This window comes from Elephas maximus, chromosome 8, assembly GCF_024166365.1.
Source record: "Elephas maximus indicus isolate mEleMax1 chromosome 8, mEleMax1 primary haplotype, whole genome shotgun sequence".
NCBI lineage: Eukaryota > Metazoa > Chordata > Mammalia > Proboscidea > Elephantidae > Elephas > Elephas maximus.
Window position 1 is genome coordinate 8,453,327 of NC_064826.1, and position 24,927 is coordinate 8,478,253.

The 24,927-nt window shown below is 42.1% G+C and overlaps 1 protein-coding gene across 1 annotated transcript in view; it reads right to left on the reverse strand.

The window, feature by feature from the left end:
- The window catches only part of MGAM2 (maltase-glucoamylase 2 (putative)), a 105,436-nt gene that overhangs the window by 56,199 nt on the left and 24,310 nt on the right, over positions 1 to 24,927 (reverse strand). Inside the window, exons 8-15 of the mRNA XM_049894599.1 lie at positions 23,116 to 23,212; positions 21,656 to 21,768; positions 19,996 to 20,121; positions 9,360 to 9,491; positions 9,167 to 9,265; positions 7,649 to 7,762; positions 6,488 to 6,572; positions 4,850 to 4,967 (exon numbers count right to left, since the gene is read on the reverse strand). Coding sequence (XP_049750556.1) covers positions 4,850 to 4,967; positions 6,488 to 6,572; positions 7,649 to 7,762; positions 9,167 to 9,265; positions 9,360 to 9,491; positions 19,996 to 20,121; positions 21,656 to 21,768; positions 23,116 to 23,212 — 884 coding nt within the window. The remainder of the gene's footprint in view (positions 1 to 4,849; positions 4,968 to 6,487; positions 6,573 to 7,648; positions 7,763 to 9,166; positions 9,266 to 9,359; positions 9,492 to 19,995; positions 20,122 to 21,655; positions 21,769 to 23,115; positions 23,213 to 24,927) is intronic.

Here is a 24,927-nt window from a genome sequence, read left to right on the forward strand (position 1 = left end):
GAAGCTGTTCCTTCACTGAAACAAAAACCTTTGCACCTACTGGACAAGGACTCTCTCTCTGTGTCACCTGGACACACGGCATCATGCAAAGTCATAAGGGCAAAATGGTGTTGGAAAACAAAATAGGTGTGGGCTCTGCTTCTAATTCACCAGTCCCCTGGGTGCCCACCCTGCCCCTCTTCTCCTTCTCAGACCAGACATTCGTTCAACAAACATGCATGCAGTACACACATCATTCGTAAGGCTAAGGATGACGAGGTGACTTTGCCCTCAAGATGTCCCTACGTGGTACAAATGGTTAAGCACTTGACTACTAACCAAAGGTGGGAGGTTCAAGCCCTCCTGGCAGTGCTGTGGAAGAAAGGCCAGGTAACCTGCTTCTGTAAATATTACACCCAAGAAAATCCTATGGGGAAGTTCCACTCTGTCACTTGGGGTCACCATGAGTCATAGTCAACTCAAAAGCACTGGGTATGGGGACTTTTTTGGCTGCCCTCCAGGAATTTATAGTCCAGCAAAGGGGGGAGAGGGGGAAGAACACTTGAAATTACAAGACAAGATGACTGCATGTTCAGTGTGTTGAGATATGAACGAAGGTGGCAGAAGGGAAGGAGAAATCAGTGTTTCCTTGAGGTGTCAGGAAGGCTCCCAGAGCTGACACCTGGGCTGAGGTTTCTAAGACAAGTGGCTGTTTGCAAAGTGATAGGACAGCAAAGGCCCCCATGCAGCGTGGTCAGCGTGTGCAAAGACACAGAGGAGGGAAGTGGACAGGGCAGTGAATGCCCCCATGCAGCGTGGTCAGCGTGTGCAAAGACACAGAGGAAGGAAGTGGACAGGGCAGTGAAGGCCCCCATGCAGGGTGGCCAGTATGTGCAAAGACATGGAGGAAGGAAATAATATTTTGACTTTGGGAGCAAGCTGTGTAATGGGGAGGGTGGAGTGGCAAAGATGAGAGGAAAAACAGTAAGACAGGGTTGGGTTATAAAGCACCTTATCCATTGTGCTAAGGTGACTGGATTTTACTGTACAGATAATATCAAGCCACAGAGAATTTTACACAGGGAAGAGAAACGAGCAGGCTGATGATTCAGAAAGATCTCATTGACAGCAGTGTGTTGTTGTTACTGGTAGCTGCCCCTGACTCACGGTAACCCCATGCACAACCGAAAGAAATGCTGCCCAGTCCTTCTTAATCGTCATGACGGGTTGTGAATCAGACCATTGTGCTCCATAGGATTTTGATTAGCTGATTTCCAGAAGTAGATCTCCAGGCCTTTCTTCCTAGTCTATCTTTATCTGGAAGGTCTGCCGAAACTTGTTCAGCATCACAGCAACACACAAGCTTCCACCGACAGACGGGTGGCGGCTGTGCATGACGAGGTGCGTTGGTGAGAATCAAACCTAGGTGTTCCTCGTGGAAGGTGAGAATTCCACCCATGAACCACCATTCCCTTGAGACCAGTGCACAGTAATGCTTTTTGGGATTTAATGTGTATTTGAGTCCCTGGGGATCTTGTTAAAATGTAGACGCTGATTCCCAGGTCTGAGGGAGAGCCGGGAGACTGTATTTCTGATAGATTCCCAGGTGCTGCTGGTGCTCCAGGTCCTTGGACCACACTTGGGTAGCAAGCGTAGAGGACAGATTCATGGGAAAAAGGCTAACACCAGGGGAACGAGCCAAGGGACCAGAGTAATGCTTTATATGAAAGATGAACATGACCTCCATTTGGAAGTGTCGGTGGACAAAAAAAGGAGAAGGTTCTAGAAATGTCTCAGAGGTAGAATGAAAAGTGCATGAAAGAAGGAGAGCACTCAAGATGATGGCAAGCCTCTCACTGGGAAGTATGGAAGATAAGGACGGCGTTGCTACCAACCAAAGGAGGGAATGCAGAAGTTTCAAAAGCGGTTAGCCAGTATGGGGAGGCCAGGTGCAAACAGGTAGTGGAGCCAGGTGAGTGGTGTTTGAGGCACTATGAGACATCCAAGTGGAGAAGATCAGCAGGTAGTTTTGGATATTTGGGTCTGAAAGGCAGAGAGAGACCTAAACTGGAATTACAGAACTTAAAATCATCAGAATAAATTATAATAACCAAAAGGCTACTGTCAGGTTGACTCCGGCTCATGATGACCTCAAGTATATCAGGGTAGAACTGTGCTCCGTGGGGTTTTCAGTGGCCGATTTTTCAGAAGTAGATTGCCAGGCTTTCTTATGAGGCATCTCTGGGTAGACTCAAACCTCCAGCCTTTTGGTTGGTAGGTGAGCATGTTAACTATTTGCAGTGCCCAAACCAAAAACAAACCTGTAATCTTTGAGTTAGATTGCATCCACGGTGATACTATGTGGGCTCGAACCGCCAATGTTTAGATTAGTAGTCATGCACAAACTGCACCACCCAGGGAGTTCAAATTAGAGTCTATAGCATAGAATGAAAAAGGGAGCCCAAGGTTTGACTCGTAAGATCTATCAGCAGTGAGAGAGTAGATGAAAACAATTCCAATGCAGAGGTTAAGAAAGCATGGATGGAAAGAGGGGAGGAGCTCCAGGGTAGTGTGGTACTCCCAAAACTGAAGGAGTGTCCAAGGTGTCCAATGAAACTGGGAAGTCAAGCTGGACAAGGACTGAGGATTCTCCCACAGCACACCCAAGCCCTCCTGCTCCTACTCCCCACAGTGGAGCTCTGGAACCACCAACCCAGAAGGAAGCAAGCAGGGAATGGCTGTCACATCCTTTCCTAAGCCCCAGGAAGGTCTTCAGATGCTTCAGTTTCCTCATCTGTGTTGCAAACCTAAAACTGAAATCTTTAAGCTTAGCCCAGAATTCCTTGCTTTCTTGGGTATAATCGGTTGTATTTTACCACCTTCCTCCCAGAAGGACCTGGGTTGGGGGAGCTGATCTTCACTTTACAAGTCATGAGCAAAAATCCATGTGACAAGCTGTGGGAAGGACAGAATTCTTTGCTGAAGGCATCTGTCTCCTTGTTAAATGTTCAAAACGGGTAGAATGTGTGTGTGATAGTGTGTGTGTATGAGTACATGTGAGAGTGTGTGTGGTATAGGTGAGTGTGTGTGTGAGAGTGAGAGTGTGTATGTATGTGTGTGTTTGCATGAGATGTGTGTGAGAGAATGTGTAAGTATGTGTGTGTGTGAGACTGTGAGTGTGTGAGTATATGTGTGTGTTTGTGTGGACATTTGTTAGAGAATGCATTGTCTAAGTGTATGTACGAGTGGGTGCTGTGTATTTGTGGCATGTGTGAGAGCGTGTATATGTGTGTTTGTGTGGTGTGTGTGAGAGAATGGGTGTGAGTGTGTGTGTGAGTATATGTGTGTTTGCATGGTATGTGTGTGAGACAATGCGTGTGTGTGTGTGTGTGTGTGTATGTGAGTGCCTATGACGGTATATGTGAGACTGTGTGGTGTTGCAGTGCATGTGACTGTGAGTGTATGGTGTGTGTGGTGTGATTGTGTGGTGTGGTGTGTGTGGCACGTGTGGTGTGTGAGTGTATGGTGTGGTATGTGTGGTGTGTGTGCTATGTGTGAGACCGTGGTGTGTTAGTGTGGTATAATGTACTGTGGGTGTGTGATATGTGTATGTGTGAGTGTGCTGTGTATATGTGATGTGTGTTGTGTGTGTGGTGCAGTGTGGTGTGTGTGTGTTGTGTGGTGTGAGTGTATTGTGTGGTGTGGTGTGTGTATGTGGAGTGTGAGTGTGCAGCATATGTGTGGTATCAGTGGTGTGTGTGAGTGTGTGGTACGCATGTGTTGTATATGGTGTGTGTGAGTGTGTGGAGTGAGTGTATGGTGCGGTGTGGTGTGTGAGAGTGTGCAGAGTGTGAGTATGTAGCATATGTGTGGTGTTTGTGGTGTGTGTGCTGTGTATGGTGTGTGTGTAGTGTGTTTCAGTGTGTGGTGTGAGTGTAGTGTGTGTGTGTGTGTGTGCGTGGTGTGTGAGGTGGGGGAGAAGCAAGTATTGAGAGAGAGACTGAAGAGGCCAGTAGGGAGGGAAGATAAGAGGCTGTGGTGTAGTATTGCCAGATAAACACAGAACGGTCAGTTCAATTTGAATTTCAGATAAACGATGAATTTCAGTGTGAGTATGTCTCGTGCAAATTTAACTGGGTGCCCTATATTTTTATTTGCTAAGTCTGGCAATCCAAGTGTGGACAGCACATCACATTCAGTAATGGGAACCAAGCAAGGGCTGACTGCCAGTCAGGGTTCTAAATGGCTTGCACATTATCTCCCACTAGTATCCTTGAGGAGTTCCTGGGTAGTATGAATTACTAACACTCTCTGCTGCCAACCGAAAGATTGCGGGGGTCAAATCCACCCAGAAGGACCTCAGAAGAAAGGCCTGGCAATCTACTTCTGAAAAATCAGCCATTGAAAATTCTGGGGAGCACCGTTCTACTCTGACACACATGAGCTCACCATGAGTCAGAAGCAACTCAAAAGCACGGTTTGGCTTTGGGTTAGTCTGGTAGCTTGAACCCACCAACTGCTCCATGGGAGAAAGTCCTGGCAGTCTTCCATGAAGATTTACAGCCCTGGAAACCCTTTGGAGCAGTCTTACCTTGTCCCTTAGGGTTGCTATGAGTCAGATCCACTTGACGGCATTTTTTTTTTTTTTTAATCCTTGAAATAATGGAGTCCCTGAGCATATGCTCATCAAAAAGAATTCTCCTCAGAAGCCACAGGATTGGATGAGAGGACCCCTTAAGGGCCCTGTGAGACCAACATTTCTATATCCCTATAACCTCCAAAAATATTTGAAAAATATAGTTATGGAAAAGAAGAGAAGCCCTCCAGCTCCCACCTCCCCAAATCTGGAATTAGACAACCAAGTCCTTACGAGTCTGTGGCTTGTGCCATGGAGTAGCCATACAAGCTGTGGAGGTCATAGTGAAGGCCACTGTAAAACTCTGTGTCCATGCAAAGGGTTCTCTCGAAAAGCACCCGGTCCAGAACTCCTGTGGGGAAAACTCATCAGTGAGGCAGTGATCACATCAATCCACTTCAATAAAACAGTCACTGAATCACTGACTTCCTGGTTACTGTACCTTCTGCACGAATTTCTACCTGGCAAAATCCTTTTCATAAATCCCACTTCCTACCTGGGGTGTACACTAGAAAGGGATCATTAAAATTAACTTGCATTCCTTCTACTCACAAAGAATGATGGTGAGTGGGGGCAACGGAGAAACATGCTCAGAGCAGTGGGAAGCTGAGCTGAGATTAAGTATAAACAAGGCATGTGATGTTTATCTATACATATAATCAAGAGGGTCTGAGTATACAAAGTACAGGTATGGTATTACAGTTATCTGGAAAAAAAAAAAATCTTTGGCCAAGAAGAAGATTAAAAGATTAAGGAAAACCGTGATAAACTGATCCAGAGTTTAAAAAGTTGGGGAAACACAGAGTGAGCAGAGAAGGACAGAAAATAAGTTGGGGAAGCAAACAGGAGATTTTGTAAGAAGTTAAATGGTTTGAGGTCAACAACTCCCCTTAAAAAAAAGTTCTTTACTCTTTCAGTGACAAAAGAGACTAAAAAACAGTTAAAGCTTGGTCCAAGGGTTTTCAAGTGAAGTGGACAAACCAGAAGAAACTGGCAGAGACTGGTTAGGCTGGAATATAAAAAGGTTATATTTCCTGTCTTTCCTTGAAATTAAGCTGAAGCCAAGTGACTGGGTTCTACCCAAAGAAATGTGGGCAAATTAGATGCACCCCACTTCCAGAGGCTGTCCATAAAATTCTCTCTACCCTCTCCCCTTTGCTCATGAAGCTGCAAACAAAAGGCTCTGAGATAGGAGGATGAAACAATGGAAGTCACTAGATCCCTGAGTCACCATATGGATGAGAGCCACCTATCTCTCACTAGAGCAGGATGTGAGCAAAAGATAAGCTTTCATTGTGTTAATCCACTGAGATGATGTTTATTTGTTTCCACAGCCTAGCCTATTCTATACTCCTTACCCCCCATTCTTTCAAAATCAGGGCCTGGGAAGTTGGTGTTGACTGGAAATATAGAAACTATGAAATAGGAAGGACCTAAAAGGAATCTGAGGCTTTAAATTCTTTGCTAATGAAAAAAAAAAGTTAATAAAATTCCACCTCTACTTAAAGAGAAGGTGGTTTCCACCACAGAGTGCTCTGGTAGTGTTATAAGTTTAAAACAGAACCAGCTGTATGGGGTTTGGAGGAAGTGAACAGGATGGAAGAATGTGGAACTCTAGAGACGGGAAGCACAGCCAAGAGAGGCAGCCAGGCTCAGACAAGTAACCTTTGCCACTTGATTGCCCTTGGGTTATGGCAGCACGAAGGGGACCAGAGACCAAACATGCAACAGAGACTCAAGTAGAGGCATGGACAGGGTGGTTGGGGGTCTCTTGGACTGGAGATGAAATCGCTGTTGACCACACTGAGTCTTACTGAGGTCGTTTCAAACACATTGCATGCTCACGCCATTAGCAAAGGGGCAAAAACTTACTAGGCGTGAAAGGAGGATAGTTCAAGCTGTTTAATTCACACCCAACATCAGAGCCATTAAGAAGATTAGAAACTTCATCCATTTCCTTCAAAGACACAAAATATACAAAATGTTATTGATAGACAGCTGTCAAGAAATATTTTGCCGAAATAGAAGCCAGGATACCTGGAGTCTCCCATGAACTGGAATTGGGACATTGAGTAATTTCCCTCACTTTTTTTAACCTCCCTTTCAACTTTTACAGAATCTAACCCTGGTGGCGTAGTGGTTAAGTGCTACAGCTGCTAACCAAGGGGTCGGCAGTTCGAATCCGCTGGGCACTCCTTGGAAACTCCATTGGGCAGTTCCACTCTGTCCTATAGGGTCACTATGAGTCGGAATCGACTCGACGGCAGTGGTTTTTTTAATGGGTAATCGCTGGATGAGATTGTATGTAAGGTATCTTCCAGCTCTAAATAGTATTGGGCATATTTTATAAATTGATTTCAATCAGTTAATTAAAATATGCCATTCCAATGGCAGATTCTTGTCTTATAAAATGTGAAGACTTTCTTGTTTCTGTTATCGTTTCAGTATTGTTTAAAAGAACCTAGGATAGGGTGATATTTCCTTTTCATAATTTTCTCTCTCTTTTATTTCACTTGGTGAGGAGCAAGAAGAGAATGTAATTGAGATCAATTTTTTTTAAATGGGTGAAAAAAATAAGTAATGCCTAGTCCTACTAACAGACAATAATAATCTTTCAAATTTCACAGAAATCTCCCTATCCGCTGTCCCCTAAAAGCTGCCAGAGCCTCACTGAATTATCCTCTAAGGCTTCCCTGCCAGTATTACTCATTACAGATAATCACAATTACAGCATTTAATGAACCAGTAACCTTAAGCTGAAAGACAGGTTGTGGAGGAAAAGGCTGAGGTTAGGAGAAAGCAAATGACTTTAAATCAATCGATCAATTAATCGCCAGTTGATGGCAGCTCCAGAATTGGAACCCGGAGTTTTAAGGGGCCTAATTCACTGCACTGGGGCTCAGAATTAAGTAAAATAACTTTTAATATCACCATGTCCAGCAAATTATTTTACTGTAGATCAGGGTCAAAATTCATCTGAAAATTTGGCATATCCATTCCCAAGGGAACTTTGGTCCTGGAGGGACAACTTACAATCCACACTCCATCAAACTCCAGAGTTTCATGGAATTTATTGAACTGTTCTTCCCACCAGGTAAAGCTCGCTGGATTACTGAAATCAGGAAAGATTGTCCACCCAGGATAGCCCTAGAGAACAAGGAGGAAGATGTGGCAATTGGTTTGGCAACAATCACAGGCGGCAAACTTCACTCCCACCAAATGCACTATAGTGACCACCCCCCACCACCACTACTTCTGCCAATATCTTAGATCAAAAGACCATATTACTTATCACTCAATGGAGGTAACCATCTAATTCAATTCTTGCCATAATATGCAGACCCTTAGTTATAAACCACCCAAATCTAAGTAAACTAAAATGACTCACATGCGTGGATAACCTGATTTGTTAGATAACCAAAATAAATCTTATGTGACTGTGGTCTCTGATTTTGCACAGACATGTGACTGCGCATCTATCTGATACTTTAGAAATTCGCTTCAAGCAAAACAGTCAACACAAACTCTTGGTTTGGAGGAGGAAGGAAACTTCTCAGCTGTTTCAGAAAAAGCTGGAATCAATGAAAAAGAATGTAAATAGAGTTGAGTATTGTAAAGCCAATGAAATGACTTGAGTGAACAGAGTTAGATAAGGGCCCATCAATAAACCTGAAAAGATAGTTTGCAAAGTAAACTACTCAGAAACGATAAGAATTATGGTTACGCATGAACTTTCTAGATTAAGTACCCGTTCTAGTAAATCTCAGGTCATCCAATTATCTAAGGCAGAGCCTACACATACGTGGAATGGAAGGCTGCTTACGTGATTCGAGTCAAAGTGCTTTCAGAACAGAGCTGTCTTAAAAATAAACTCATAGTCAACCTAGTGCAATGCCTGAAACTGCCAGCATTAGAATCGAGGCTGGGTTCTAAAATATCAGAGATACATCACAAGTAAATTAAAAATACATTAGCTGAGATAGGTTTCACATTGGCCTCCGAGCCTCTTGCTACATCGATTGCAGTGGAATTTATTGCCTTGAGGGAGAGAGAGAAATGGGGAGACGGGAGGGCTTCTATGTATCGCTGAATTTTCTTCTAACAATATACTGCTTCTCTAGCATCTGTAGACGGTCAGAGGCTAGCTTCTTAAATCCTTCGGAATTTTAATCTTTCTATTTTTACAACTCAGGAGCCTTGGTGGCACAGTGGTTAAGCACTCAGCTGCTAACCAAAAGGTTGGTGGTTGAAACCTACCAGTCGCTCTGAGGGCAAAACATGAGGCAGTCTGCTTCAGTAAAGATGACAGCCTAGGAAACCCTATGGGGGCAGTTCTACTCTGTTTTACAGGGTTGCTACGAGTTGGAATCGGCTGAATGATGATGGGTTTGGTTTTAAAATTATTACATCTACTGGTTTCAAAATAATAATAAAAGAAAATGTCAAAGCCATGAAAACGGTAATGTGTAACCTGCCTCTACTCGTCTTCATACCAGAAGTTCAAACCTCCCAAAATGACTGTAATTTGCTCTGATTTTCTTGAGAAATTACCTTCCCAAAAGCAAATACATCATTCTCGTAGACCCATATCCTCTTTGTTTTTCCATCCTCGTAGGGCTTATAGCCAGAGCTGTTGGAGATGCCGGGATTCTAATAAATAAATGTGATATAAATATTACTTGTGTAAAGTTCTTTGGCACTCTGTAGGGAAAACCAAAGCAAAAAGATAAGTGTTTGAACATACCATAACAATGACATATTTCTGTCCATTGCTGTGTAACTCCTTGGTGAAATCTGGGAGACCATAGAAAGTCCTGTTATCATAAGTGAAATCCTTGTATCCATCCATGTAGTCTATGTCAGAGTACTGCACATCCTGAAAGACAGCACTGGCCAGTCAGAACCTAAGAAATGTCACCACGCTGGTGGAAAACTTTACAGCACTGGTCCCTGGTCATTAAAACTGGAGCCATAACAGTTCCTCCAAAAGTTAAACAGAATTACAGTAGGACCCAGCAATTCCACTCCTAAGTATAGACCCAAAAGAATTGAAAAGATGAACTCAAACAGAGACCTGTACACCAGTGTTCACTGGAACACTATTCACAGTAACCAAAAGGTGCAAACAACCCAAGTGTCCATCAACAGAGGAATGGATACACAACATGTGGTCTCTCCATGCAATGGAATATCATTCAGCCATAAAAACGAATACAGTTCTGAGACATGCTATGACATTTATGAACCTCAAAAACATTATCCTGAGTGAAAGAAGCCAGACCCAGAAGTCCACATAGTGTATGATCCCACTGTTATGGATTGAATTGTTTCCCCCCAAAATGTGTGTCAACTCAACTAGGCCATGACTCCCAGAATTGTGTGTTTGTCTACCACTATGTGATCTGATGTGATTACCCTGTGTGTTATAAGTCCTAAGCCTCTATGATGTTAATGAGGCAGGATTAGAGGCAGTTATGTTAATGAGACAGGACTCAATCTACAGGATTAGGTTGTATTTTGAGCCAATCTCTTCTGAGATATAAAAGAGAGAAGGAAGGAGAGGAGAGTGACCTCATGCCACCAAGAAAGAAGCATTGGGAGTAGAGTGTGCCCTTTGGATCGGGGTCCCTGCTCTGAGATACTCCTAGACCAATGGAAGATTGATGACAAGGACCTTCCCCAGAACCAACAGAGAGAAAAAGCCTTCCCCTAGAGTTGGCATCCTGAATTCGGACTTCTAGCCTCCTAAACTGTGAGAGAATAAACTTCTGTTTGTTAAAGGAATCCACTTGTAGTATTTCTGTGATAGCAGCAGTAGGTAACTAAGACACCCACTTCTATGAAATACCTAGAACAGGCAAATACATAGAGACAAGAAGTGGATTAGCTATCACCATGGTTGGGTGGAGGGGGGATGAGGACTTACTGCTTAATGGACACGGAATTTCTGTTCGGAGGATGAAAAAGTGGTGAAAACCATGGTGCTGGTTGTATAACATGGTGAATGCAGTTCATGTCTCTGAATTATACACTTAAAAATAGTTAAAATGACGGGGCACAGCCCTACACCCCTGAACCGACCCTGGGAGGGGGCCCAGCCGGTCCGTGCAGGTGGCGCAGCGACAAGGCTGGCGGGAGGAGAAGTCACCGGGAGGCAGCGACTGTTTTTGGAGCTGGGAGCAGCGTCCCAGCCAGGGAACCTTGGGGCTTTGGACTCGGAGCGGAGGAACTGACCGCGGCTTCTGCCGGCCTGACCCTCCGGGGCAATCTCTACCCAGCCAGCACACGTAGGCGATGCGCCCCTCGGGAATCTCAGATAAAATAGTCATCCTAAGCAAGATAAGTAACTTTGTCTATATTCCGGGGTGCTACTCTCTCCTGTTTTTCTGAACCCTCCCCTCCCCTTCCCAGGCGGCTTCATTAACATTGGAATTTCCTGAGCCAGAGGGAGAACTGCTCCGCAGTTTTTCTTTTCCTTTTTTTTTTTTTTTGGTCTTTTCCTAACCCATTCTTCCAGCCTGAGAGAAGCAACCACAAAAAACCCAGGGACCAAAAATCCTTCCCTAATTGGACTAAAAACGCAGAACCAGCTACAGCCAAGCATATGTGATCCACAGTCTCCGGCTTTCAACCCTACAGGGAACAAGGTGGCTATTATAATGCAAAGGCATTTCTGATAGGGATCTGACTGCATTTTTTTTTAGCGGATTTACTGGAAAGACGAGTTTCCCAGGTCTGATACCTCTGCGTATTCAACAGAGCCCTCACCGACCCACAACAGGGAACTGAGGGCTGAAGCTCCTCCCAGACCACCTAGCCTCCTGCCTTAGGGGTCTAAGGAGGGTGACACCTACCAATCTGTAGAGGTACTTGCATTGGGGGCCTAAGGTACAGCTGCAGAGCCCACCCGCCAAGGTGCTTTAGGAATAGAGACACACCTACCTCACTGACACTTGGGGGAAGCCTGTCAGCATCCTGCCCCCCACCCCAGAGTGTGAACATCAGCTGCTACTAGAATCTGGTGCACACAACTATCACCACTACTTCTCAAGGTGGATAGGTGATAGGGTGCATCACACACTTGATGACCCAAAATCAGATTCTACTCAAGAATAGTGAATGGACTCAGGCATATATATCTGGTAACAGCCCAAACCAGCTGGTAATAGGTCATAAGTAAGTCGAGGGCTACAACAATCAAAAAACAAGACAGCACAATCTAGTAGCCCATCCACGTATATTCAAAGAAAACAAAAAAAGATAAGACTCAGTGAGCAAATATAGAATAAATCACTACAATATCTTAGTGATGGCTTGGAGACAACAGTCGATATCAAACCACATAAAGAAGGAGGCCATGACTGCTTCTACAACCCTCCAAACAAAAGAATCAAAATCTTTCCCAAATTAAGATACAATCCTGGAATTATCAGATACAGAATATAAAAAACTAATTTACAGAATGCTTCAAGACATCAGGGATGACCTCAGAAATGAAATAAGGCGAACTGCAGAAAAAGCCAAGGAACACACTGATAAAACTGTTGAAGAACTCAAAAAGATTATTCAAGAACATAGTGGAAAAATTAATAAGTTGCAAGAATCCATAGAGAGACAGCACTCACAAATCCAAAAGATTAACAATAAAATTACAGAATTAGACAACGCAATAGGAAGTCAGAGGAGCAGAATTGAGCAATTAGAATGCAGAGTGGGAAATCTGTAGGACCAGGGAATTAACACCAACATAGATGAAAAAAAATCAGATAAAAGAATTTAAAAAAATGAAGAAACCCTAAGAATCACGTGGGACTCTATCAAGAAGGATAACTTGCGTGTGATTGGAGTCCCAGAACAGGGAGGGAGGACAGAAAACACAGAGAGAATAGTTGAAGATCTGCTGACACAAAACTTCCCTGACATCATGAAAGACGAAAGGATATCTATCCAAGATGCTCATCGAACCCCATTTAAGATTGATCCAAAAAGAAAAACACCAAGACATATTATCATCAAACTTGCCAAAACCAAAGGTAAAGAGAAAATTTTAAAAGCAGCCAGAGATAAAAGAAAGGTCTCCTACAAGGGAGAATCAATAAGAATAAGTTCAGACTACTCAGCAGAAACCATGCAGGCAAGAAGGCAATGGGATGACATATACAGAGCACTGAAGGAGAAAAACTGCCAGCCAAGGATCATATATCTAGCAAAACTCTCTCTGAAATATGAAGGTGAAATTAAGACATTTACAGATAAACACAAGCTTAGAGAATTTGCAAAAACCAAACCAAAGCTACAAGAAATACTAAAGGAAATTGTTTGGTCAGAAAACCAATAATATCAGATACCAGCACAACACAAGGTCACAGAACAGAACATCCTGATATCAACTCAAATAGGGAAATCACAAAAACAAATTAAGATAATTAAAAAAAAAAATGCTCAAAACAGGGAATCATTGAAGTCAATATGTAAAAGATCACAATAATCAAAAAGAGGGACTAAATACAGGTGGCATAGAACTGCCATATAGAGTGGGATACAAGGCGACATAGGACAATACAAGTCAGGTTTTTACTTAGAAAAATAGGGATAAATATTAAGGTAACCACAAAGAGGTATAACAACTCCATAACTCAAAATAAAAACCAAGAAAAACGTAATGACTCAGCAAACATAAAGTCAAATACTATGAAAATGAGGAACACACAATTTACTAAGAAAAAGTCTCAGCACAAAAAAGTAAGTGGAAAATTGAAATTGTCAACAACACACATAAAAAGGCATCAAAATGACAGCACTAAACACATAAAACTTATCTATAATTACGCTGAATGTAAATGGACTAAATGCACCAATAAAGAGAAAGAGAGTTTCAGACTGGATAAGGAAACACGATCCGTCTACATGCTGCCTACAGGAGACACACCTTAGACTTAGAGACACAAACAAACTAAAACTCAAAGGATGGAAAAAAATATATCAAGCAAACAATAAGCAAAAAAGAGCAGGAGAAGCAATATTAATTTCTGAGAAAATAGACTTTAAACTGAAATCCACCACAAAGGATAAAGAAGGACACTACATAATGATAAAAGGGACAATTGACCAGGAAGATATAACCATATTAAATATTTATGCACCCAATGACAGGGCTGCAAGATACATAAATCAAATTTTAACAGAACTGAAAAGTGAGAGACACCTCCACAATTATACTAGGAGACTTCAACACACCACTTTCGGAGAAGGACAGGACATCCAGTAAGAAGCTCAATAGAGACACGGAAGACCTAATTACAACAATCAACCAACTTGACCTCATTGGCTTATACAGAACTCTCCACCCAACTGCTGCAAAGTATACTTTTTTTTCTAGCGCACATGGAATATTCTCTAGAATAGACCACATATTAGGTCATAAAACAAACCTTTGCAGAATCCAAAACATCGAAATATTACAAAGCATCTTCCCAGACCACAAGGCCATAAAAGTGGAAATCAATAACAGAAAAATTAGGGAAAAGAAATCAAATACTTGGAAACTGAAAAATACCCTGCTCAAAAAAGACTGGGTTATAGAAGACATTAAGGAGGGAATAAGGAAATTCATAGAATGCAACGAGAATGAAAATACTTCCTATCAAAACCTCTGGGACACAGCAAAAGCAGTGCTCAGAGGCCAATTTATATCGATAAATGCACACATACAAAAAGAAGAAAGAGCCAAAATCAGAGAACTGTCCCTACAACCTGAACAAATAGAAAGTGAGCAACAAAAGAATCCATCAGGCAGCAAGAAAACAAATAATAAAAATTAGAGCTGAACTAAATGAACTAGAGAACAGAAAAACAATTGAAAGAATTAACAAAACCAAAAGCTGGTTCTTTGAAAAAATTAACAAAATTGATAAACCATCACCCAGACTGACTAGAGAAATACAGGAAAGGAAACAATAACCCGAACAAGAAACAAGATGGGCCACATCACAACAGACCCAACTGAAATTAAAAGAATCATATCAGATTATTATGAAAAATTGTACTCTAACAAATTTGCAAACCTAGAAGAAATGGATGAATTCCTGGAAAAACACTACCTACCTAAACTAACACAATCAGAAGTAGAACAACTAAATAGACCCATAACAAAAAAAGAGATTGAAACAGTAATCAAAAAACTCCCAACAAAAAAAAAAAAGCCCTGGCCCAGATGGCTTTACTGCAGAGTTCTACCAAACTTTCAGAGAAGAGTTAACACCACTACTACTAAAGGTATTTCAAAGCATAGAAAATGATGGAATACTACCTAACTCATTCTATGAAGCCACCATTTCCCTGATACCAAAACCAGGTAAAGACATCACAAAAAAAGAAAATTACAGACCTATATCCCTCATGAACATAGATGTAAAAATCCTCAACAAAATTCTAGCCAATAGAATTCAACAACATATCAAAAAATTAACGCACCATGACGAAGTGGGATTTATACCAGGTATGCAAGGCTGGTTTAATATCAGAAAAACCATTAATGTAATCCACCATATAAATAAAACAAAAGACAAAAACCACATGATCTTATCAATTGATGCAGAAAAGGCATTTGACAAAGTCCAACACCCATTTATGATAAAAACTCTCACCAAAATAGGAATTGAAGGAAAATTCCTCAACATAATAAAGGGCATCTATTTTTATACAAAGCCAAGAGCCAACATCACTCTAAATGGAGAGAGCCTGAAAGCATTTCCCTTGAGAACAGGAACCAGACAAGGATGCCCTTTATCACCGCTCTTATTCAACATTGTGCTAGAGGTCCTAGCCAGAGCAAATAGGCTAGATAAAGAAATAAAGGGCATCTGGATTGGCAAGGAGGAAGTAAAATTATCTCTGTTTGCAGATGACATGATCTTATACACAGGAAATCCTAAGGAATCCTCCAGAAAACTACTGAAACTAATAGAAGAGTTTGGCAGAGTCTCAGGTCATAAGATAAACATACAAAAATCACTTGGATTCCTCTACATCAACAAAAAGAACATCGAAGAGGAAATAACCAAATCAATACCATTCACAGTAGCCACCAAGAAGGTAAAATACTTAGGAATAAATCTTACCAAAGATGTAAAAGACCTATACAAAGAAAACTACAAAGCACTACTACAAGAAACTAAAAAGGACCTATTAAGTGGAAAAACATACCTTGCTCATGGATAGGAAGACTTAACGTAGTAAAAATGTCTATTCTACCAAAAGCCATCTATACATATAATGCACTTCCGATCCAAATTCCAATGTCATTTTTTAATGTGTTGGAGAAACAAATCACCAACTTCACATGGAAGGGAAAGAAGCCTTGGATAAGCAAAGCACTACTGAAAAAGAAGAAGAAAGTGGGAGGCCTCACTCTACCTGATTTCAGAACCTATTACACAGCCACAGTAGTCAAAACAGCCTGGTACTGGTACAACAACAGACACATAGACCAATGGAACGGAATTGAGAACCCAGATATAAATCCATCCACATATGAGCAGCTGATATTTGACAAAGGCCCAGTGTCAGTTAATTGGGGAAAAGATAGTCTTTTTAACAAATGGTGCTGGCATAACTGGATATCCATTTGCAAAAAAACGAAACAGGACTCATACCTCACATCAAGCACAAAAACTAACTCCAAGTGGATCAAAGACCTAAACATAAAGACTAAAACGATAAAGATCATGGAAGAAAAAATAGGGACAACCTTAGGAGCCCTAATACAAGGCATAAACAGAATACAAAACATTACCAAAAATACCAAAGAGAAACCAGATAACTGGGAGCTCCTAAAAATCAAACACCTATGCTCATCTAAAGACTTCACCAAAAGAGTAAAAAGACCACCTACAGACTGGGAAAGAATTTTCAGCTATGACATCTCCGACCAGCGCCTGATCTCTAAAATCTATATGATTCTGTCAAAACTCAACCACAAAAAGACAAACAACCCAATCAAGAAGTGGGCAAAGGATATGAACACGCACTTCACCAAAGAAGATATTCAGGCAGCTAACAGATACATGAGAAAATGCTCTCGATCATTAGCCATTAGAGAAATGCAAATGAAAACTACGATGAGATTCCATCTCACTCCAATAAGGCTGGCATTAATCCAAAAAACACAAAATAATAAATGTTGGAGAGGCTGTGGAGAGATTGGAACTCTTATACACTCCTGGTGGGAATGCAAAATGGTACAACCACTTTGGAAATCTATCTGGCGTTTTCTTAAAAAGTTAGAAATAGAACTACCATACAACCCAGAAATCCCACTCCTCGGAATATACCCTAGAGAAATAAGAGCCTTCCAACAAACAGATATATGCACACCCACGTTTATTGCAGCTCTGTTTACAATAGCAAAAAGATGGAAGCAATCAAGGTGTCCATCAACGGATGAATGGTTAAATAAATTGTGGTATATTCACACAATGGAATACTACGCATCGATAAAGAACAGTGACGAATCTCTGAAACATTTCATAACATGGAGGAACCTGGAAGGCATTATGCTAAGCGAAATTAGTCAGAGGCAAAAGGACAAATATTGTATAAGACCACTATTATAAGATCTTGAGAAATAGTATAAACTGAGAAGAACACATACTTTTGTGGTTACGAGCGGGGGAGGGAGGGAGGGTGGGAGAGGGTTTTTTACTGATTAGTTACTAGATAAGAACTGCTTTAGGTGAAGGAAAGGACAATACTCAATACATGGAAGGTCAGCTCAACTGGACTGGACCAAAAGCAAAGAAGTTTCCGGAATAAACTGAATGCTTCAAAGGTCAGCGGAGCAAGGGCGGGGGTTTGGGGACCATGGTTTAAGGGGACTTCTAAGTCAATTGGCAAAATAATTCTATTACGAATACATTTCTGCATCCCACTTTGAAATGTGGCGTCTGGGGTCTTAAATGCTAACAAGCGGCCATCTAAGATGCATCAGTTGGTCTCAACCCACCTGGAGAATGAAGAACACCAAGGTCACACGATAACTAAGAGCCCAAGAGACAGAAGGGGCCACACGAACCAGAGACCTACATCATCCTGAGACCAGAAGAACTAGATGGTGCCTGGCCACAACCGATGACTGCCCTGCCAGGGAGCACAACAGAGAACCCCTGAGGGAGCAGGAGATCAGTGGGATGCAGACCCCAAATTCTCACAAAAAGACCATACTTAATGGTCTGACTGAGACTAGAGGAATCCCGGCAGTCCTGGTCCCCAAATCTTCTGTTGGCCCAGGACAGGAACCATTCCCGAAGACAACTCCTCAGACATGAAAGGGACTGGACAGTGGGTAGGAGAGAGATGCTGATGAAGAGTGAGCTATTTGTATCAGGTGGACACTTGAGACTGTGTTGGCATCTCCTGTCTGGAGGGAGGATGGGAGGATAGAGAGAGTTGGAAGCTGGCAAATTTGTCACGAGAGACTGGAAGGGCTGACTCATTAGGGGGAGAGCAAGTGGGAGTATGGAATAAGGTGTATATAAACTTATATGTGACAGTTTGACTTGATTTGTAAACGTTCACTTGAAGCTCAATAAAAGTTAATTAAAAAAAAAGATCATTAAAAAAAAAGTTAATAAAAAGAAAAAAAAAAAGAACAACAACAACAATAAAAAAAATAGTTAAAATGGCCAAGAAAGAAGCAGAAATAGAAACGAAGGCCATATTTCTTAGTGGTCCTGGAGCTTCTAGGTATGGCTGTCTCCCTGGAGCAAATAAGCCCCTCTTCAAAACATGCGTTGCTGTCAGCTGCAGGTCACCCCCTTGCCAGAGAAGTGCATGCCAAAGGTATTGTGAGAACTCAAGGGTGGGGCCTGAATCTTGTTGATCTCTATAACCTGAGGGCTTGGATGCTTGACCTAAGGCAGGTGTGTGTTTAGATGACTGTATCAGTAACATTAAACCCCAGCATCAAGCCAGAATATATGATAAGAGGAAAAAAATGTTCTCCCTCTCCAATAAAGGAGTCTCTGGGTGGTTCAGGGTGAGGCACTAGGCTGCTAAACAAATGGTCAGCTCAAATGTTCCTCGGAAGAAAGGCCTGGTGACCTACTTCTCAAAAATTGGCCACTGAAAGCCCTATGGAGCACAGTTCTACTCTGACACTCATGGGGTCACCATGAGTCTGAATTGACTTAATGAAAACTGCTTTTGTGTGTGTGTGTGTGTGTGTGTGTGCGTCCTCTAAAACTGTTACAGCAATAATACAAATACACATAACGAAGGGCTGGAGTTTTAAATAATCAAACTCTCACACATATGTTGCCTCTCTTGCTTGCACACCAACCTGTGAGGAGCAGGTATTATTCTTAGTGAGAAGACTGAAATGTGAAGAGGTTAAGTGACATTGCCCAAGGTCACATACATGGGGAGGGCAGGTTTTTGGTGAGAGACCCTTCGCGTCAGAGGTTCATTCCCCCACTCTACCACATAACAACCCGAAGTCACAAGGAAGTCTTCTACGTCCCAGTGTCTCCTCAGGAAATAGCTCATCACTTAAAGGCTCTAGTTTATAGGCAGAGGAGTCCTGGTGGTACAGTAGTTAAGTGTTCAGCTGCTAACCAAAAGTTGGTGGTTTGAACCCATCAGCCACTCTGTGGCAGACAGATGCGGCAGTCTGCTTCCATAAAGATCACAGCCTTGGAAATCCTGTGGGGCAGGTTGAAGGTGGCTATGAGTCGGAAGGAATGTGTGGCCTGTTGCTCAAGGCAGCAGCACCTGTTCTAACTCTGGGGAGCCATTTAGAGCCAAGCAACTACAGAGCTTTCAAAATTAGACTTGGCTAAATCTGGAAGGGGTGTACGAGGCCATAATGAGAAGGTGGTCTCATTTACTGGACATTATTGTTATAATCTTTGGCCTCTGTTAACCACGTCAGCTCAGGTGTGGCTTCCTCTTGTAAAATCATAGCTGACACTGACAGAGTTCCCCTCCGCACCAGGTGTCTTACCCTCTGTCTAGGTGTTTTACATGAGTGACATAAGGCGTTTCTTACTACCAGCCCACTGCACAAAGTCTTGTAATCTCATTTTACAAAGGAGGAAATGAGGACTCAGAGATGCTAATAAACTAACTCAATGTTGCCTACAGCCAAGAAGAGGCAAAACTAAAATTCAAAGCCATTTCCATCCGACTCTATAAACTGTGCTCTCTCCGTGATGTGATAGGTAATTTAGCAGGCAAATTTCTAACAGTGTATTTGTTCACCTATCGATTGATTGATCTACAGATAAATATATTTTTCCTAACAAATTAAAATCGATGCAAAATTAAAAAGACCAAAAACAGTGCCTAATGTAGAATGTAGAATAGGAGAAGTTTCGACTTACATACGGGATCCCAGCTGCACGGTTTCGACTCACAACATTTTTCAGTCCTTCGATGCCACCATAATTCCTGCGACTAAGCTGGAACCCAAGACTCCAGTAGGAAGGCAAGAATGGTTTTCCAACAAGCTGAAAACAACCAATAAAGAAGTAGCTGGCATTTAGAATGAGCACTGTGTCCAACACTGCAGACATTGGTTCCATCTCATTTTCTGTAAAGTCCCCAGACAGATAATATCAGAATCAAGGGCAATCTCCTGGGTAAATTTATGAAATTCTCAACTCACATCTCTTTCTGCTGTCGACCTAAATGTATTCCCAACAATTGCAACATTAGAAAGTGATTGGAGTTTGCAGAAAATGCTTGGATTATAGTATAATCTTGGGGGGAGCGATGACATTCATTCATTCAGTAAATACTTCCTGATGGCCTATGATGTGGAAAGGGTTGACCTAGGCACTTGGGATATAGCGGTAGACAAAGCAAACATAGTTTCTGCCCAGTGGAGCTTGAATTCTAGTGGGGAGTAAACAAGGAAGTAAATAAATGTCTAATAAATTTCAGACAGTGGTATGTGCTAAGGATGAAGTTATAGAGGCTGATGTGATTTGGGGTAGGATGGGTGAAGAAATGGTGGAATATGTTTAAAATTCAAGTGTTCCAAGTCCCTCAAGCCACAATTCTGAAAAGATCTCAGATGGTGCCCCGCCTGTCATTGTTCCTGAAGAGTCCCTGTCCTCCAGATGAGCCTCCTCTGCAGGAGTTTTCTGTCATGCCTCAGAATCCCCGATTAGTTATTTGCAACTCACTAATGCATTTATTAAGAGGTGCTTCCTATTTTACTCATTTCACTGTTTCTTCTTTCCCCTGGAGCCCCTGAGTGGCGCAAATGGTTAACGCACTCAGCTGTTAACTGAAAGGTTGGAGGTTAAAGTCCACCCAGAGGTACCTCACAAGAAAGGCCTGGTGATCTCCTTTCAAAAAATCAGCCACTGAAAACCCTGTGGAGAGCAGTTCTGCTCTGACACACATGGGGTCACCACGAGTCAAAGCTGACTCAAGGGCGGCTGGTTTCTTCTTTCCCGTGTTTGATTGTAAATGCTCGAACGTCTGGGACCACGTTTCCCATGCCTTTATGTGTCATCTTGAACAAATCATGTCACCTTTCTGTACCTGGGTTTTCTTATCTGTAGAGAGTTCAGACTACATGGCGTCTAAAGTTTCTTCCTGTTGTTATGGCTTGAATAAAAAATAAACGGAAAAGCGATTTTCAATAACAAGCACGGCCCCTTTTACACAGTTCTTTTACACCGAGTTTTTATTTACTGGGTGAATGAATAAATGTTGCTGATTTGTGGCCTTAGGTCTCTGGAATGACTGGTCACACGTGGATGCACCAAGAGCCCCTCGAAAGCAGGGTGGCATCAGAATTGGACTTGCTTTTGAATTTCCAGAACCTTGTACAGCGCCTCTCTTGCATTCAGAAAGAGTCCAATAAATGTCTGTCCATCAAAATCAACCTACGATGGATGAGAGAGTCACAGTCCCCTCATTGCTAGTCCGGACAGTTTACTGTACATAACCTTTCCTTTTCTCGTGTTAGTTTATAATGAGGGTCTGAGACGACAGCAATGCAAAACGACCGTCTACACAAATCCATACCTCCAGGTATTCCTGAACGACCTGCTCTGGAGTGCTTCCCAGGAACACGTAAAAGTCAAGAACACCCCCAATCGTGCGGTAGGTGATTGCGGGAGCAGGCTGAAGGGTGACCTCTAAAAGATTTAAATGAGAGTTACTAGAACGTCATGGTTGAAAACGTGTTCTTCTCTAGAATGTAAAGAGCCAAGCTGTATAAAACACGTGGTTTTAAGCCTCACTTTGAAAGAGATGGAGATTACACATTTCTTTTATTAGGGAGCCACCGAGGTTTAGCAAAGAAGCCCTGGTGGAACGGTGGCTAAAGCTCCTGGATGCTAACCCAAATGTCGGTGGTTCGAACCCACCAGCCACCTCCTCAGGAAAGTGATGTGGCAGTCTGGTTCCGTAAAGATTACAGCCTTGGACACCCTGTGGAGCGGTTCTACTCTGTCCTACAGGGTGGCTACGAGTCGGAGTCCACTCAACGGCGGGGGAGGGGGGGAGTTGAGCAAAATACTGAATGAGTAAAACACTAACGAAGGATGGGGGTGGCTTTGTTTTGTTTTGTTTTGTTTTTCGGAGAAAAAAGAACAAGTTCTATTGTAATCTGGCCATATAAAACTACAAACTTCTGGGGCTTGCTCATGGGTTAACCTAAATAAAGTATTTTTAAAAGTCTTATTAAACACTGCCCCCCCGCAAAAAAAAAAAAAAAAAAAAAAATCTTGCTATTTATCAGTTGGAAACCCTGGTGGCGAAGTGGTTAAGGGCTATGGCTGCTAACCAAAAGGCTGGCAGTTCAAACCCACCAGGCACTCCTTGGAAACTCTATGGGGCAGTTCTACTCTGTCCTGTAGGGTCACTGTGAGTGGGAATCGGCTTGACCACCGTGGGTTTGGTTTGGTTTTTGGTATGGATCAGTTCTGACTCCTGGCAACCCCATAGGGTTTTCTTGGCTGCCGTCTTTACAGAAGTAGATTGCCGGGCCCTTCTTTGGTGGCACCACTGGGTAGATTTGAACTGTCAACACTTAGGTTAGCAGCCAGTCGCAAACTGCTCGCACCACCTAATCTCCTTAGAGCCTCACTAATCCAGAAGCTGGAGGAGAAAGATACAGGAGTGGGAAAAGAAGGGCTGTGACAAATGGCGTAGAAAGCGCAGCCTTTTTGCCTACAAACAGAACATGGTTTAAGCGGTGAAACCTACAGGCCTCATTGGAATGTGCCAATCAATGATGGGTCCTATTATCTACAAAATATTATGGAAAACATTGGTTGAAGAAGAATCCTGGAGCAGATTTCAATAAAAAGAGCATTGAAACCCCTGAACTGGGTTTGCAGACAGGTTAATCTACTGAGAAGTTCCAGTTTCTATAGAAGTGTTATAGGCCCAATACACCTCTGTTAAACGGTGATCTCACCGTGAACAGTTTTGTAAAAGCAGCATCCCAAATCCTGCCAAGATAAAAAGATGCTTCTTACCCATGGCGTTACTGTTCAACAGAAAAACCCCGAACGAGGAGCCGCTGGTGTCTTCCAGGCACAAGAAGAAGGTATGAGCCCCGTATAGATTAATGCCCTGTCGGCAAAAAGAAAAAAGGACATAAATGAGCATGGTGCGTTAAAAATGTTTTCAATCACCCTAAAACCAAATCAAAAGCTGTGCACAATGTGTACCTGATCACCACACCGATTTCCCCAGAGCAGGATGTCTTAGCAGTGGTTAGAGGCTAGGATTCCTAACCACTGGTACACTGCCTCCCTGTACCATGTTGCTCATTTTGGAAGTAATGTTGCTATTCTACTTTCTTTTTCTAGCCTTGTGATGTGTCTCAGCATAGTACCAAAAAGGTATTGAAATACCCACCAATCAGTGGATGGAAAAACAAGGTAGGTATATCCATACAATGGAATATTATTCAGCAATAAAGAGAAATGAGGTTCTGGTACACATTATGACGTCGAAAAATCTCAAAAACATTAAGCTCAATGAAAGGAGCAATACTCAAAAGATCACACCTTGTATCATGATTCCATTTGTATAAAATAACCATAAAAGTTAAATCTAAAGAGCCATAGATAGATTAGTGGTTGCTTGGGGGTCGAGTGGGGATCGGGTGGGGAGATTGGGGATTTAATGTTAAATTGCATAAGGGGTCATATCGGGGTAAAGAAAATGTTCTAAAACTGGACTATGACGATGGTTGTATAACTTGGTAAATTTACCAGTACATTTACTAAAAATTATAGTACATTTAAAAGGAGTGAATCATATGGTATATACATTATACCTAACTTAGTTTTTTTCTTTTTTTACAGTAGAAAATATCTGTAATGACATATACCAAAATGTTAGCAGAAGATGATGGGATTATACCAAAAACCCATTGTCGTCAAGTTGATTCCTCACAGCGATTATGAGCTATTTTAAATTGCTTCTTTATGCCTATGTATAAATTCTAATTTTTCTGTAATGAATATGTGTTAATTACGTACTAAAAAAAATTAAACTAAAAAGTAGAGGGAGGTACTGAGCCTGTCACTGGACTGTGATGAGCACTGATATAAAAAAAAGAAAACGTACCACTGTAAGCGCTGTACAAAGAGAAGCTATTGATCATAATATCCCGAAAGCTTTACAGAAGCATCCTGTGTCATAGTGTCACAAACTTAGCACCTGGTACAGGGCCATGGAACTGTGGTGGCACTGTGGCTAAGAGCCAAGGGTGCTAACCAAAAGGTCACAGTTCGAATCCACCAGCTCTCCTTGGAAACCTAATGGGGCAATTTTACTCTGTCCTATAGGTTGCTATTAGTTGGAATTGACTCGACGGCAACGGGTACAGGGCTATAGTGCTGATAATGGGAAAGTCCAGAAGGAGAAGGAGGAAAAAGAAAATCAGCATGCCATGTAAAACAGAGAGGAACAACAGATCTAGCAAAATTAGGCTAGATTTAAAATCGGAACCATAAGGACTCACAATATCAACACTTGGAAAGAATGCAGGTGGAGCGATAAATAAATAAATAGAGTCTTTAATCTGTGACTGCATAACTCAAGAACTTCAGCTGTGGAAACTTAAACTTAATATGCTGCTTAGTATTCCAGAATTATCAGGATCCTAGACTAAGCATTTTCGTGAATGTTTTGGTCATTGCTTTTGTCTTTTGTTTTTCTTTTTTTGGTTCAGTAACTGCTTTCTCCATTGCATCAGAGTCTGTTGTGGGGCAGGGGAGCAATTAATATGCTACCTGCTGTGTTCATCTCCTAGGGAATATGGATTGCAAAGCTTC